Raw genomic sequence first — 12,612 nt, forward strand, 5'->3', positions numbered from 1 at the left:
ATTTTTTATGATAAGCAAAGGATGACCCAAATTCAACCTATATCATTGAAGCTTTGTTACACCTATTAGGAAAAGTTCAATTTTTTTATTCAATTTAAATTCAATTCATACGTCTAACATGGAACACTCTGTTGCCTATAAAAATCAAAGAATGAGGCAATTGCGGCAATAGTATACAAATAGTTTACCTTATATTGGCAATTGATTGCAAATAATACCTCAACATTGCACATATGCTAAATTAACTTATTTATTATTGTTAACAGCAGAAATATCACAAGATCGTGTCTCTGAAAGCCTTGTAAACATTATGCTGAAGATCTTTTTTTTGTGCACATTAGCCTCCATCCAGCACTGTCTTATTTAGCTTTTTTCCGCGTGTTTTCGATCCACCGCAAAACATACATAATGCAATATGGGGAAGGAGATGGGAATAGCAAAGAAGAAGGCAATATGAATCACATTTCCTTGTGTGCTTGTCTGTTGTGGCTTCTTCCTCGGAAATGGGCTGATTCTTCCTTCACATTGCCTGATGTTTTTTTTTTTACTTGGAAGATGCGTGCGTGTGGTTTGAATTGTGATTAATTCATACTATCTGATTGATTGAAAGGATTTGTCACAAGAAGACACATAATAAGACTTTAATTTTCCATTTTGTAACATCTTCCTTCTAAAGTATATAATTCTTTAAAAGTTCCTTTAGCAAAATGATCTCAACTTTTAGAATAAATAATAAAAGAAAAAAATGCAAATGAAAGGAATTTAGCGCCTTTATTGCAATTTAACTTTCACTTTTTCAATGAACAAGCTTTTCAAAGCACATTTGATTTCTATATAAAGCTCAATCCAATGAGATCATACAGCAAAATGCTTATAAAAGTACATAAAATTACAGCATGCAGCAAAAAAAATCATCTCCAAAGGATTTGACTCGTTATGCACAGATCGGTGTGTGTAAACTCAGGAGATTTTAATTGATTTTAGATGTTCAAGAATTTATTTCCGCATTAAGCCCACCCCCCTTTCGGTTGCACACACATCGATATTTTAGCATTTGGAGTAGCACGTAACAAATATAACACCATCTCTGAACAAAGTAATAATAATTAATTCCACGTCTATCGCCATAAGATGTGCACAATCTGTGTGTGCCTTCCCCTTGCACCTCTGCAACCATGTACCAAAAGCAGCAAACAACAGCTCCAGAGTGAGATTGTTTGTTGTGTGTGCCTTTAATTGTTGGCCTCCCCCTTCTGGTCCTCCCGCGCCCCGTTGTACCCATCCATGAGATAGAGAGACCTCCTTTTCAATATTCACAAATCGCTGTGTAGTGGCACACAAATGGGGCGATATACCATCATCAATTTCCATCCGTGCGAGATATGGGGGATCTTGTGGGAGACACGCCGTGATACAAATTCACACATTTGTTGCGAAATCCAAGATGCGAAAATGCCCGCGCAAAGGAGAAAAATATGTAGGCTAGAAGTATTTGGCATGGAGAATGAGAAGATTTCTTCTTATATGGCACAGAGTGATCTCTCTTCAAAAAAAAATATAAGCCCAAGAGCATTGGTAGCACAATAGACACAACTGGTATCAATCAGATATTTAAGGGTTTAATCAATTAACCAAAAAATCGTTTAATTCATATTAATGTCTAAATGGAAGAAGTAAAAATTTACCTAAACTAAATTGAAAAGAAAAATATTTTTATTAACTTCACTGAAGAGAAGCTTTCGAAAGCTTTAGAAAATTCTTTCAAAATGTGAAGATTCTGTGATAAAAATTTCCTTTATTGGAGTGAATTTACATAATTTGAAAAAAAAAAGGATTTTAAAATATTTAACTTCAGGAAATGAAATCTTAAATATAGAAAATCATTAGAAAATAATTTATCCACTCCTCCGTAGAAAATTCGAAAACTAAAAATTAAAAAAAACCCTTTTGCAAGAAAATAAGAATGAAAATAACCAAAAGAAAAAACTTTCAGCAATTTCTAAAGGTTTTTCGACAGTTTTCATTTCAGTCAATATTGTAAAGCTGCAGTGAGAACAGAACATTCAAAATCCTCTGATATAGAAACTCAACTTGAAATTGACACCTAAAGTTAATCTTCTCATATACGAAAACATTCAAACTTCCTTCGAATTAAAGAAAAACGTATAAAACTAAATAAATAAGTATATCGAGGGCTGCATTGTAAAACCGGCTAAGTCGGTTCGGAGCTCACACCGACTTAGCCGGTTTTACAATGCAGCCCTCGATATATAGTTATTTGAGAAGCATTTTGGCATTAAGAGAAACTACCGAAACGAGAAACAATCAAATTGCAATAAAAATCACATTAATTTCGATGCTCACAGAGACACGAATCCTAAAGCCATCTTCTTTTGTAACACATTTCCAGTTTTCTTTCTTTTTTTTTTGATTTAGTATTTTGCATTTAAATAGAAAATTCTTCATGGTTTAATTTTTTCTCCAAAATAGGTGTGCCTTTTTGCTAATCAATGAGCAAAACTTCCATATAAGATGAAGTGATGTTAATTTAGGAATTCCAGGGTGTTTCTTAGAAAAATCTCGCGTTGAATATGTGTCCCTGAGCCTTGAATATTTCTCTTTTCCTGTTTCATCCCAAAATTATTGTAATTATGATTGTGTGGCGATGTGATTTGAGAGTAGCCCGCCGGCGAGAAGGCATCGCGCGAGGAGGCTAGAAGCTTCTTATATAATTTCCGGGTTAGCCACATTTTTATTGCCTATTTATCCAATATCAGCTAAATGTCGGGTCTCGTCAAATACAGGCAAACACCCATTAAATGTGTCTGGCTTCATAAAGCTACTTCTTCTGTGTATTTGCGCGATTTTTTCTTCTTCTTCTTTCATGCCACCACCAACTTATTGGGATTCCCGGGAGGTTCTCCAAAAATGTTTCTGTGAATGTGCCCGCTGATCTTTTTTTCATCGCATCCGTTCACGAAACCATAACTCCTCTATATACTTGCGGGGTTGTACTATATGTATATGTAATATACTATATATAAATATATACATACATCAAGCAGGGAATTTTTCTAGTGTATGGAATTTTTGCAAATTTGAACACGACAACCCGCGAGACCAACGCACCGGGACTGTGGAGGATGCGGGAGGGTGAGGGATGGTGAAGAGGTTGGGGAAAAAAAGAAGAGTTCACAACCATAGACACACAATGAAATAATAAAATTGGCCAAAATCTCAGACATACTTATATGCTAAAAAGACGCGCTTGAAACACACATTGAACTCCCGGCAGACGCATAATTTTTGCGCGAATTAATTTTCTTTCGGCTTCGCTGCTAAATTCCAAGGTCGTGTTGTCGCGAAAAAACCACGCGGTTTCATACATGAGAGACGCTTTTTGCCGTCTTTACTCACACTCCTGCGGTATGTGGCAAACAATGAGAAGATTCGCAAATTTTTTTTGCAAACACCACTTTCAGACTCTATAGCCCACTTTGGAATTCATTGCCATTAAGTCCAAGTGAATTAACCGGATAATTTGGGTGAAAATATATACACCATTATTTGCCAATTTCTTCTTTCACTCTCGCTATTTCTTTACCGAAATAGTTTCTTCACCTTGAATTTCATTTCCCTGTCGTTTGAATGGATTCTTTTTGCACGATTTTACATGGCCTTAATTTTTTTTGTGATCTTTTTCTTTATATTCGTTGTATGTGAATTTGTAAAGTGCGACTAAACGTTTTTTCGTAGTTTCAATCTTTTTAATTACCTATTAGTTGTTTTAATTAATATTTGTTCAGGTAACAATTACACTGCAAAATTGATTTTGGATTAGCCGGTCAAATTGCATAATCTGCTGAACACCCTCAATTTGCTCTACAATCACAACAGAGGAAATTTAAAGCGAATTGATCCAATTCATCCCTTTATCCAAAATATTTAGCTCCAACTTCTCTCGAAAAAACTTAAAATTTTTTTGACATCAAATATTCAAGAACAAAAAAATCTCAAACAATTTATCTTTAAATCAAAATAAGCAAAAATATGTAGTTTTAAAGAAAAACTTAAAAACTTGTCAACAAAAAGGTAGGAAAGTAAAATTTCTATCTGTCAGAAACAAACAGTCGTAAAAGTTTTAAAAATAGTTCTTTTCATGACCACCACAACATCGTTAAACTTTTGATAAAAAGGTATTTTCTTGGGTAATTTTCAATTAAATGCACATTTTTTGTGGTAGCTCTTTTTTTTAGCAAATTAATTATAATTATCTCTTAATACAAGGTTAATTTCTTTCTTCAATGAAAATTTATAGTATAAAAGCTATATTGAAGCTTTTAGCACTTTAAGAAATTTTTTTATCTAATCTGACGATTAATCTTATCAATGCCTAATTTTAAAAATTGCTTGGTATGGTTTTTGCCCATAATGTTGAGTTGCATTTCTATTTGCAGATTTTATTTATTGCCAAAAGGTATGATGACTTTTTACAGCCTATACGTAAATAAAAAACTCCCCAATGGGAAAGCCAATTTGATGTGAACCACGTAGAGAATCAAATGAGTTCAGCGCGTGCATCGAGAATTGTCAATAAATAAATTATCCCTTTGGGTGTTTGGTCTTGTGGAATTTATGTGTACCCAGAGCCAGGAAGGGCGTCCAAAGAGGAAATGAAAGAAATGTTTTTAAAAAAATTGGAGTAAAGCTGTAAAACTTAATAAAATGCTTATACGATTGAGCTCAGCCCTAACTTCTTGTGGGTTTTCGTTAACACCTCTCCATGTTTAAAATGGAGAGTCACACTTAAGTGAGTATCTCCCTCTCTAGTCTTCGTTTTTTTTCGCCAATATAATGATAATTGCTAAGCTTTTATTATTTTACGATAGATAAACGATTGAAGTGTGTTTCTTTGCAATTATTTTATTTAACTCCATGAGGTGTAGTCTGCATATAATTACTTTTTTTTACGTACTCCATGCTGCTGTGGTTGAAAATCTTTTAGTTAGGGGGGAAATTCAAGGTGGAGTTTTTAGTACAAATCTCGTATTCAAATTAATTAAATTTAATTGGCCGAATAAGATAAGGCGAGACGCTATCACAGTAAGAAAAAAAAACTTTCAACAGTCTACCACCAGTTCCGGAATCAGTGAATGCAGTAAAAGTTTTAAATAGTTTTGTTTGCTAAGATTATGTCTGTTTAAATTGAATTTACCAAAAAAGAGAATTCTTTAAGAAAGAAGAAATTTTTTATTGGCTTTGTAGGGATTCCTCATTGAAATCTTCCCCGCCCCCCTAATAGGACCATAGCGAGGGACGTTTGGTGTTGAAGCGTATCGGTATGGATAAGAGGTTAAAAAAAAGTATGTTAGGTCATCCATTTGGGAAGATAAAGAGGCGTTCCTCAAAATATCTCTCTGCGTGTGACTCCTCAGTATGGTTATTTAGCTTCTTCGCACCAATGCCGAGGGGCGAAAAAGATGGTGTAGCAAGAATAAAAAAAATGTCTTCCTTACCTTGTGGGCTCTGATGGAGGCGCCCTCGGAACACGCTAGTGTAACGTCCACCAGACTCTCGTCCTGCAGCAATTGGCTGAACACCCCTAACAGGTTGGATTGATGATTGTTCCACCTCAAGCAGTAGTGCTCACTGCCCATGTCGGTGACAGCTTACGCTGCTGCAACAAATTAATTAGATACAGAAAAGAGCATTAAAGTGAATTCAGCAGGTACGTAGTGCTTAAAAACTATTGAAGGATTTTAATTCAATTAGCTCAAACCACCTCTCTTACATGCACTTTGCATCATTATGCTGTGTTTTTTTTTTTAATTCAAATTATATTATTACTCAAATATTTACTAAGGGGGATGTACTCCAAATTAGCATTACAAGTTATATAAGAGGATTCACTTGCATAATTTATCTCTTTTTTTTTTTCATACTTCTCCCAAAAATAACCTCCTTTTTTACTAATTTTTCTGGGAAGAAGCATTCTTTGGGAGACGCGCACCAGAAAGAGGCACAATCTAAAAGCAAAATGTACATAATATAGGAGGAAATATCCCGAGATGGTTTCACTTCTCTTTTGGGTTTGTTAAAATGCTAAACGTATGTTGTGTGGTGTGGTGTGTGTGATTCTCGCGATGTTTATGCAAATTTACGCGTCTTGTCCAATTCCTTCCCGTGATCACTTCTCTTCATCACCAATAACCCATGTGTAGTTTTGCTGTCTCTAGTTGTTACCCATTCTGGAATTGGTCAACATGGCAAACAGAAGATACAGCCCAGGTATATATGGGAGACGTATGATGAAGAAAAAAAAAACATACACGCGCGAGACTCGGTGCAAAATAAGAGGCGAAGAAGTGTGTATTTTAAATGGGAAGAAGTGTTTATTGGGAGCACGCTGGATGCTTCAGAATCAGCCAGAAGTGGAGATGTGTAAACACTTTCTGTTGCAATGGGGGTATAAAGGGAAGAAATATGTAACGAGTGTTTACAAGGAGGAAAGAGATATAACATTGCTGAAGGAGTTGCGAAAACTTAGAGGACTCTCTCTCTGCACCACCATCCCATCATCAAAGCTACGAAACTTGAGATACTCCAGCCAGTATACAAAATAAAAGCCACCATGAAAAAAAGAGACCATCGTCGAAGACATATTCTTGTGCGTGTTAATTAAGGAAACTCGCGCGTACTTCATCCCAAACCGACAAAGTTTTAATTCGCTAAGGTGCAATTTGGTTTCCCTTTTTTGTCTTTCCTCCCCTTGCCCCAACCGTGTCCCCATTACATCGTGCACATAAGATTAATTGTGCTGCACACACACACGTCTCACAAATGCAAAAGGAACTAATGCGAACACTGCAGAAAGTCTAAAGTTCTTCATTTTGGAAAGGATAATGTCATAACCACTTGTCTGCCACTTTGAGTGAAACTTTCTTGCGAATATACAAAGCATTTTTAATTGAAGAAAATCAAATTAGAACTAGAATTGTTAGTCTGAGAAACACACATTTTAACAAGAAAAGAAAGATTTGTTTGAGTTTTTTCAACAATAGTTTAACTATACAATTTTCTATTGCGCAATTCTTTATTTTCTTTTAATTTTTTTGATTTATTTATTTAATTAATGTCCAAAAGTATTAAGGAGTTATAAGAGGGCTATACAGAATTACATCTATCGCCGACTAAAGTTATTATCAGTCAGATTAGTAAAAAGGATGAAGATTTTATGACTTTATGATTTTTAATTTTAGAAAATTGCATATTTTTATTTTAACAAATTTTTATACAATGTTAATAGTTAATTTTTCAATTAATAAAATAAAATCAAAAATATCCGCATTTTTACTAAAAATTTTCAAAGTTTTTCTTATTATGAGATCTTTTAAATTAAAAAAAAAAAAGCTTTTAGATATTTTTATATGAAACATTATTATACAAATCTATAAAAATTAAATGCAAAAATCTCATTAATTAAATCTCTTTAAGAATTTCACATGATTCTAAAGCAATATGTCACTTTAAAGTACACACAAATACTTTACAAAGTACAAAAGAAAAACTCTCATTGTCAGAAAGCTCACAAGTTCATCGAAGAAAAAAAGATCCCTGTGTGCATTTGAATTGAATGGATTCCAAGAAAAAAGCCATAAATTCACATTACACATATCTATCAAAAGAGCTGCTTTCTGTCTCATGGCTGGAAACGTGAGAAAATTGATTTTCAATTGGAAGTCTGTTACAAGAAGACATTGGGCAATTTTGACTTATTGATTTAATAAATTATATTTCTCCTCGAAATAAAACCATGACTGCTGCTGCGGAAAAAGAGAGAGAGAGCTTTCAAACCACCCACTGATTTTCACCTTTTCCATTGTGTTACAAATTTAATTTTCAAACACCCCCTCCGGGGTGGGAAGGACGTTGCATCTCTTCGTCCCGAAAAAAAACCCAACCCCGCATCAACCACACCACATGTGTGTGTGTGCGGGGGGTAGACATACTGTGAGGGAAAATTTCCACGTGGAGAAATATAAATTGATATTAAAATAAAATTACTGTGTGTGGTTTTGAGCACACACTGCAAGCTCCAGCTATTAGGTAATGCAGCAGTGAGTCATCAAAAGTTCCAGCACGGAGTGTGTGAGTGAAGAAAATGCATTAAAGCACGCAGCTGAAGGCATTTTAACAACAAATACGCCAAAGTATATAATTTTAATGCACTTCCAAATGGGGGGACTTGGGCGGGAGGGTGATGGGACGTTAAGTGCAAGAGTAGAGATTATAGTGAGTGGTGTGAGAGAAAAAGGAGCACCAGAGGCGCGGTTTGTGGGCAGGAAGGTGGTGTATGGGGGGAGGGGGGGCGGGGGCCCTGGGAAGGTGAATCAAGATGTGGCGGAAAAAAGTGTCATAAAAAATTGCACAGTGGCAATTCATCTTAAAAGACTAATGCGTGATTTTTTTTCAACTTCTTCAAGCACGGTTACACCTTTTTGTGTGTCTCCCTCCCGTGGAGCCCTCCCATTCACTTATCCTTTACGATTGTGTCTCTTCAATGTTGTGCTTGTTGTTGTTTTTTTTGTTCTTGCGTCTTGTTCTGCTGCCCCGGTACCCATTCACTTCTTTCTCGTGCAAATTGTACAATTAAAATCAAATAAAAATTACCATTTTACATTAAACCCAATCCAAATGGGGAGATAAAGGAAGGTGCAGAGGGAATGTGCGGGGCCGGTGGTGATGCCAATGAAAATTTCCGGAAACGGAAAATTAATTTATATTTTATCACCGTGTTGCAGTTTGCCATCCAATTAGGTCTGCTTAAAGACAACAACACAACACTCCGGGTGCAAATTTTCTGCAACTGCGAGACACTCCGAGCACATATCCCCATCCCATACATACCTAACATTATAAATGTTGGGGAGAAGGGTGTAAAACGGGTGCAAAAAGAAACCAAATGTAAGGTACACATAATATACACAAACTGAGGATGGAATAAAAGAAAAAGATGGACCTCTTTTTCTGTCCTCGCACACCGCGCGACCCATGTACGCGGACCTTTTTTTTCCCCGTCCATCCACTATATGTTTTCTCATTACATATTCAAATTAACCTGCTGCACGGTCCATAAACCCGTCTCACAAACGATTTATGCAAAAGTGAATTTTACTCTGTCTCTCTTCCCTTTTTCCCTAACTCATAACAATTATTTCCGTGCAAATGTTACACCTTCTTCCTCTTGTGGTTGCACTAACTTCTTCTTTGTCTTCCACAGTCAGCACTTGCAATATCCTTGGGTGAGAATAGTCGTCTCTCTGTTCAAGTGCGTTGTATACCACCGCCGGGGAGCTTTCCCGCAGGAGGGTTTTCTTGTTTTCCGTGAACTTTGTTTTATTGCAGAGCTTGGGAAACACCCTCTACGCCTGATGTAGCTTTCAAACAAAGGAATCTTCATTTTGGACTACACACTCTGTTGAAGTTTTGGAGTTTGGGTTTAGTTAAAATATACATACATATACATATAGCTAAGGGTTAATCAAAACGATGATATATGTTAAAATATGTGGTTATGAATTGGGAACTTAATACGCCTTTCAAAATACATAGAAGTCGCAAAAAAATTGAAAATAAGACTAATTCGGTTAAAGAATTTCCACCCTCTATTCTCTAATATCGATCCTATTCACCCCTGATGTTAAAAGAAATCTTTTTTTAATTGAAGATTTATCCAAAAAAAAAGTTCTCGGTTTAGTACATGCTTGAATAACGAATACAATATCATCAAGCAGTGTTCATTGTAATCTGTTAGCTACAGAAAATATCTAATCTATACTGGTGCAGCATAATAAATGTGAGTGCTGAGAATTGTACATAGAACCGTTCCTTGTGGAGTTTTGCTATCCTTTGTAAGCTCGACCATCAAGAGCTACACAAAAAAGTATACTTTTCATGGAGAGCAATTCATCGATGTGTATAGTGCAAATCCGGAGTGAGATGTTGGAGTACGGGAGCTGGGACGATGGGAGAATGGTAGCCATCAAAAGACATCCCATAGCATACCCAACTGATTAATGATACAAATCGGATGCAATTCACGCTGGGAAAGACCTTAATTGAGTCGTAATTAGGCGACTTAAGTGCAAAAAACTCCGGTCATTCATTCCAACACAGCTCGATGGAATTTGCAACGCAATGAGCGCCAATCGATTGAGGAAAACCATTTCTTTGCAGCATGCATTTTCGAGCCCCATGAGAGACACACACATATGTAATATATGTAGCTTTGGAGCGCTATTAAAAGTTTCTTTTGTAAAGTCAAGAAAAGCGCATTTATTGTGTGACTCTCTTTTTTATTTTTTATTATTATTTTTTCTCCCTCTCTCAGCTGCATTTTATACTCTTTGCGCCCATACAAATCCATCCATGGAGCAAAAGTAGCTAAATAATACTCTTATACACAGTATATATGGGTGAGAAAACAAGAAGCTTTCAAGAAAATATAATTTAATATCTTGGCGTATTATTATTTTGAGATGGGTTGCGCAAAGAACAAAACCAGGTGATTTTTTAAATTGTTTCCACTCAATATTTTTGCACTCGGCAATATCCTTCGCACAATGCCATTATTATTATATTTTTTCATATATAGGAAGATATCTCATATGACTTATATTTCTTGCAAAGAAATTCCTTTTATAAAAGCCCTTATGCGTCTCCAGTAAATGGCTCCCGGAAAGGCGCGTTGGATAGCATTCAGGGCATCGCCAAGGCAGTGAAAAGAAAATCCAATCCACACTGAGACGCAACATCAAATTACTCATAGTGGCAAATGCATATAGTAATAACAAAAGAGAGAGAAGAGCGGTGAGACAAACTTGTGGTAGTCGTGAACAATATTAAAGAAATTATCTTTTGTGTTTCGGCACATGAATGATTTGCTCAATTACCGCACGGTTCATTTGTGCCTGCATTCTGCATCGATGTCGTTACGCTCTGCAAAATTTCTGAATTCTTGCGATTCGATAAACTTTGTTGCTCATAAATTCATAATAATATATATGTACATACAAAGAGCAGCACCAATAGTACCAAACAATCAACACACCAATCCATTTCCCTTTGAAATCACTTCCCCGCATCAATTGCATTTATCCAGCAATATATACCTACATACATTGAATAATAAGATGAAAAAATCCTTCAAAAAAATAATGTTAAGTTCGATCTATTTAATGAAACTTTACATTAAAGCTCCTCCAGTTTTTTGAAATCTATGTGGAGCTTTTACTTGATTACCCAATGAAATCTCAGCTAAAAATTCTTGCAGATATATTTAATGAAGAAGAAGAAACGAAATTCATTCTGATTGGATGATTTACTCGAATTAGGTGTTAATTAACTTTACTTCTTTCTTTAATGGAGCATTAGTGCAACCTGGATTATCTCAAGCTTTGATTCTGACTTTGATTTTTAAACAAAAATTTTTAAGAACAAAAATAAATAATTTAAAGAAATAAAATAATAATAAAGAATTTAATCTTTCCAAAGCACTGCGTTTTAGTAAAGGGGTTTAACCTTTCATCGTAAATTAAAATATAATTAAAAATGAGGGACAAACAAAAAACTTAAAATACGAATGAATCTTGAAAAAATAAAAAAAATGTGGTATTTGCACTTCCTCTCAATTTTTCTTGGCCAAAAACATATTATTAAATTCAAACATTCCCCATTGGCTGATTTCTGTTTTTTTTTCCACACAAAAACACTTTGGTGTTCTCTCTCATTGAGCCTCTGGCCACAATGCGGGACCATCGGACGCATACATTTCGCGCGATGAAGCCAAGAAGCTTTTTTTCAGCACATCCATCTTCAAACAATCACTAAGCAATGCATTTACAATGTGTGCAATTCTCCAATTTCCATTTAATATCGAAATGATGACGCGTTCTTTGAGGGATTTCTCAATATTTTATTATTTATTGAATCCCATAAAACGCAGCAGTAGCATTTTAAATAGGAATAAAAAAAAGCTACACCGTGGTAAGATGGAACGGTGAGAGAGATTGTAAGTGCAAAAGGTCTATGTAAGACACTGAAGAAATCTATTGTGAAGCAATGGTGTGTTAGAAAGGAATTTTCAACAAATGACTCTTGAATTCTTTGTGCGCCTTTTTCTCACTCCCCAGCCACTCACAACTCTGTGGTGCACGTCGAAAAAGAGTGCAGATAAAATTAATTTAATCTCTCATTCAGCCAGGGCTGGATTTTACAATATATAATACAAACTCTCAAATGTTTTTCCTTCAGAGCATAACCCTTCTTATAGCTCCTGCTTCAATGTAGCAAAATAAGCCGGTAAATTGAAAAATTTGAATACAGCGCCTTTTTGTTCTGCTAAGTAGTGTGGTATATGTAGGTAAACTATCTTAGAGGATTTTTGCTTTTCTATATGACCTCGGCAAATTACCTTATTTGATATGCATTAGGCGGCATTCAGTGTAAAAAGTCCCATAAATCACTTTGTTGCAAATACCATACTTTACGATAAGAATCAAATAAATTTATTATAATAGATTTTTTCCTCTGTGAATTTCCAAAGGAGTTCAA

At 35.4% G+C, this 12,612-nt stretch overlaps 2 protein-coding genes across 7 annotated transcripts in view; both read right to left on the minus strand.

The window, feature by feature from the left end:
• The window catches only part of LOC129790699 (transmembrane protease serine 9-like), a 776,474-nt gene that overhangs the window by 170,950 nt on the left and 592,912 nt on the right, over positions 1-12,612 (minus strand). The window lies entirely within an intron of this gene.
• LOC129790667 (uncharacterized) overlaps positions 1-12,612 on the minus strand; it is an 82,224-nt gene that overhangs the window by 37,180 nt on the left and 32,432 nt on the right. For 4 of the 6 annotated variants that reach the window (XM_055828295.1, XM_055828294.1, XM_055828297.1 and 1 more), the window contains one exon: positions 5,517-5,677. In XM_055828295.1, coding sequence (XP_055684270.1) covers positions 5,517-5,657 — 141 coding nt within the window. In that variant the 5' untranslated portion in view covers positions 5,658-5,677. The remainder of the gene's footprint in view (positions 1-5,516; positions 5,678-12,612) is intronic. The other 2 variants (XM_055828298.1, XM_055828299.1) reach the window with 1 other exon arrangement.

Source organism: Lutzomyia longipalpis, chromosome 2 (assembly GCF_024334085.1).
Source record: "Lutzomyia longipalpis isolate SR_M1_2022 chromosome 2, ASM2433408v1".
Lineage (NCBI taxonomy): Eukaryota > Metazoa > Arthropoda > Insecta > Diptera > Psychodidae > Lutzomyia > Lutzomyia longipalpis.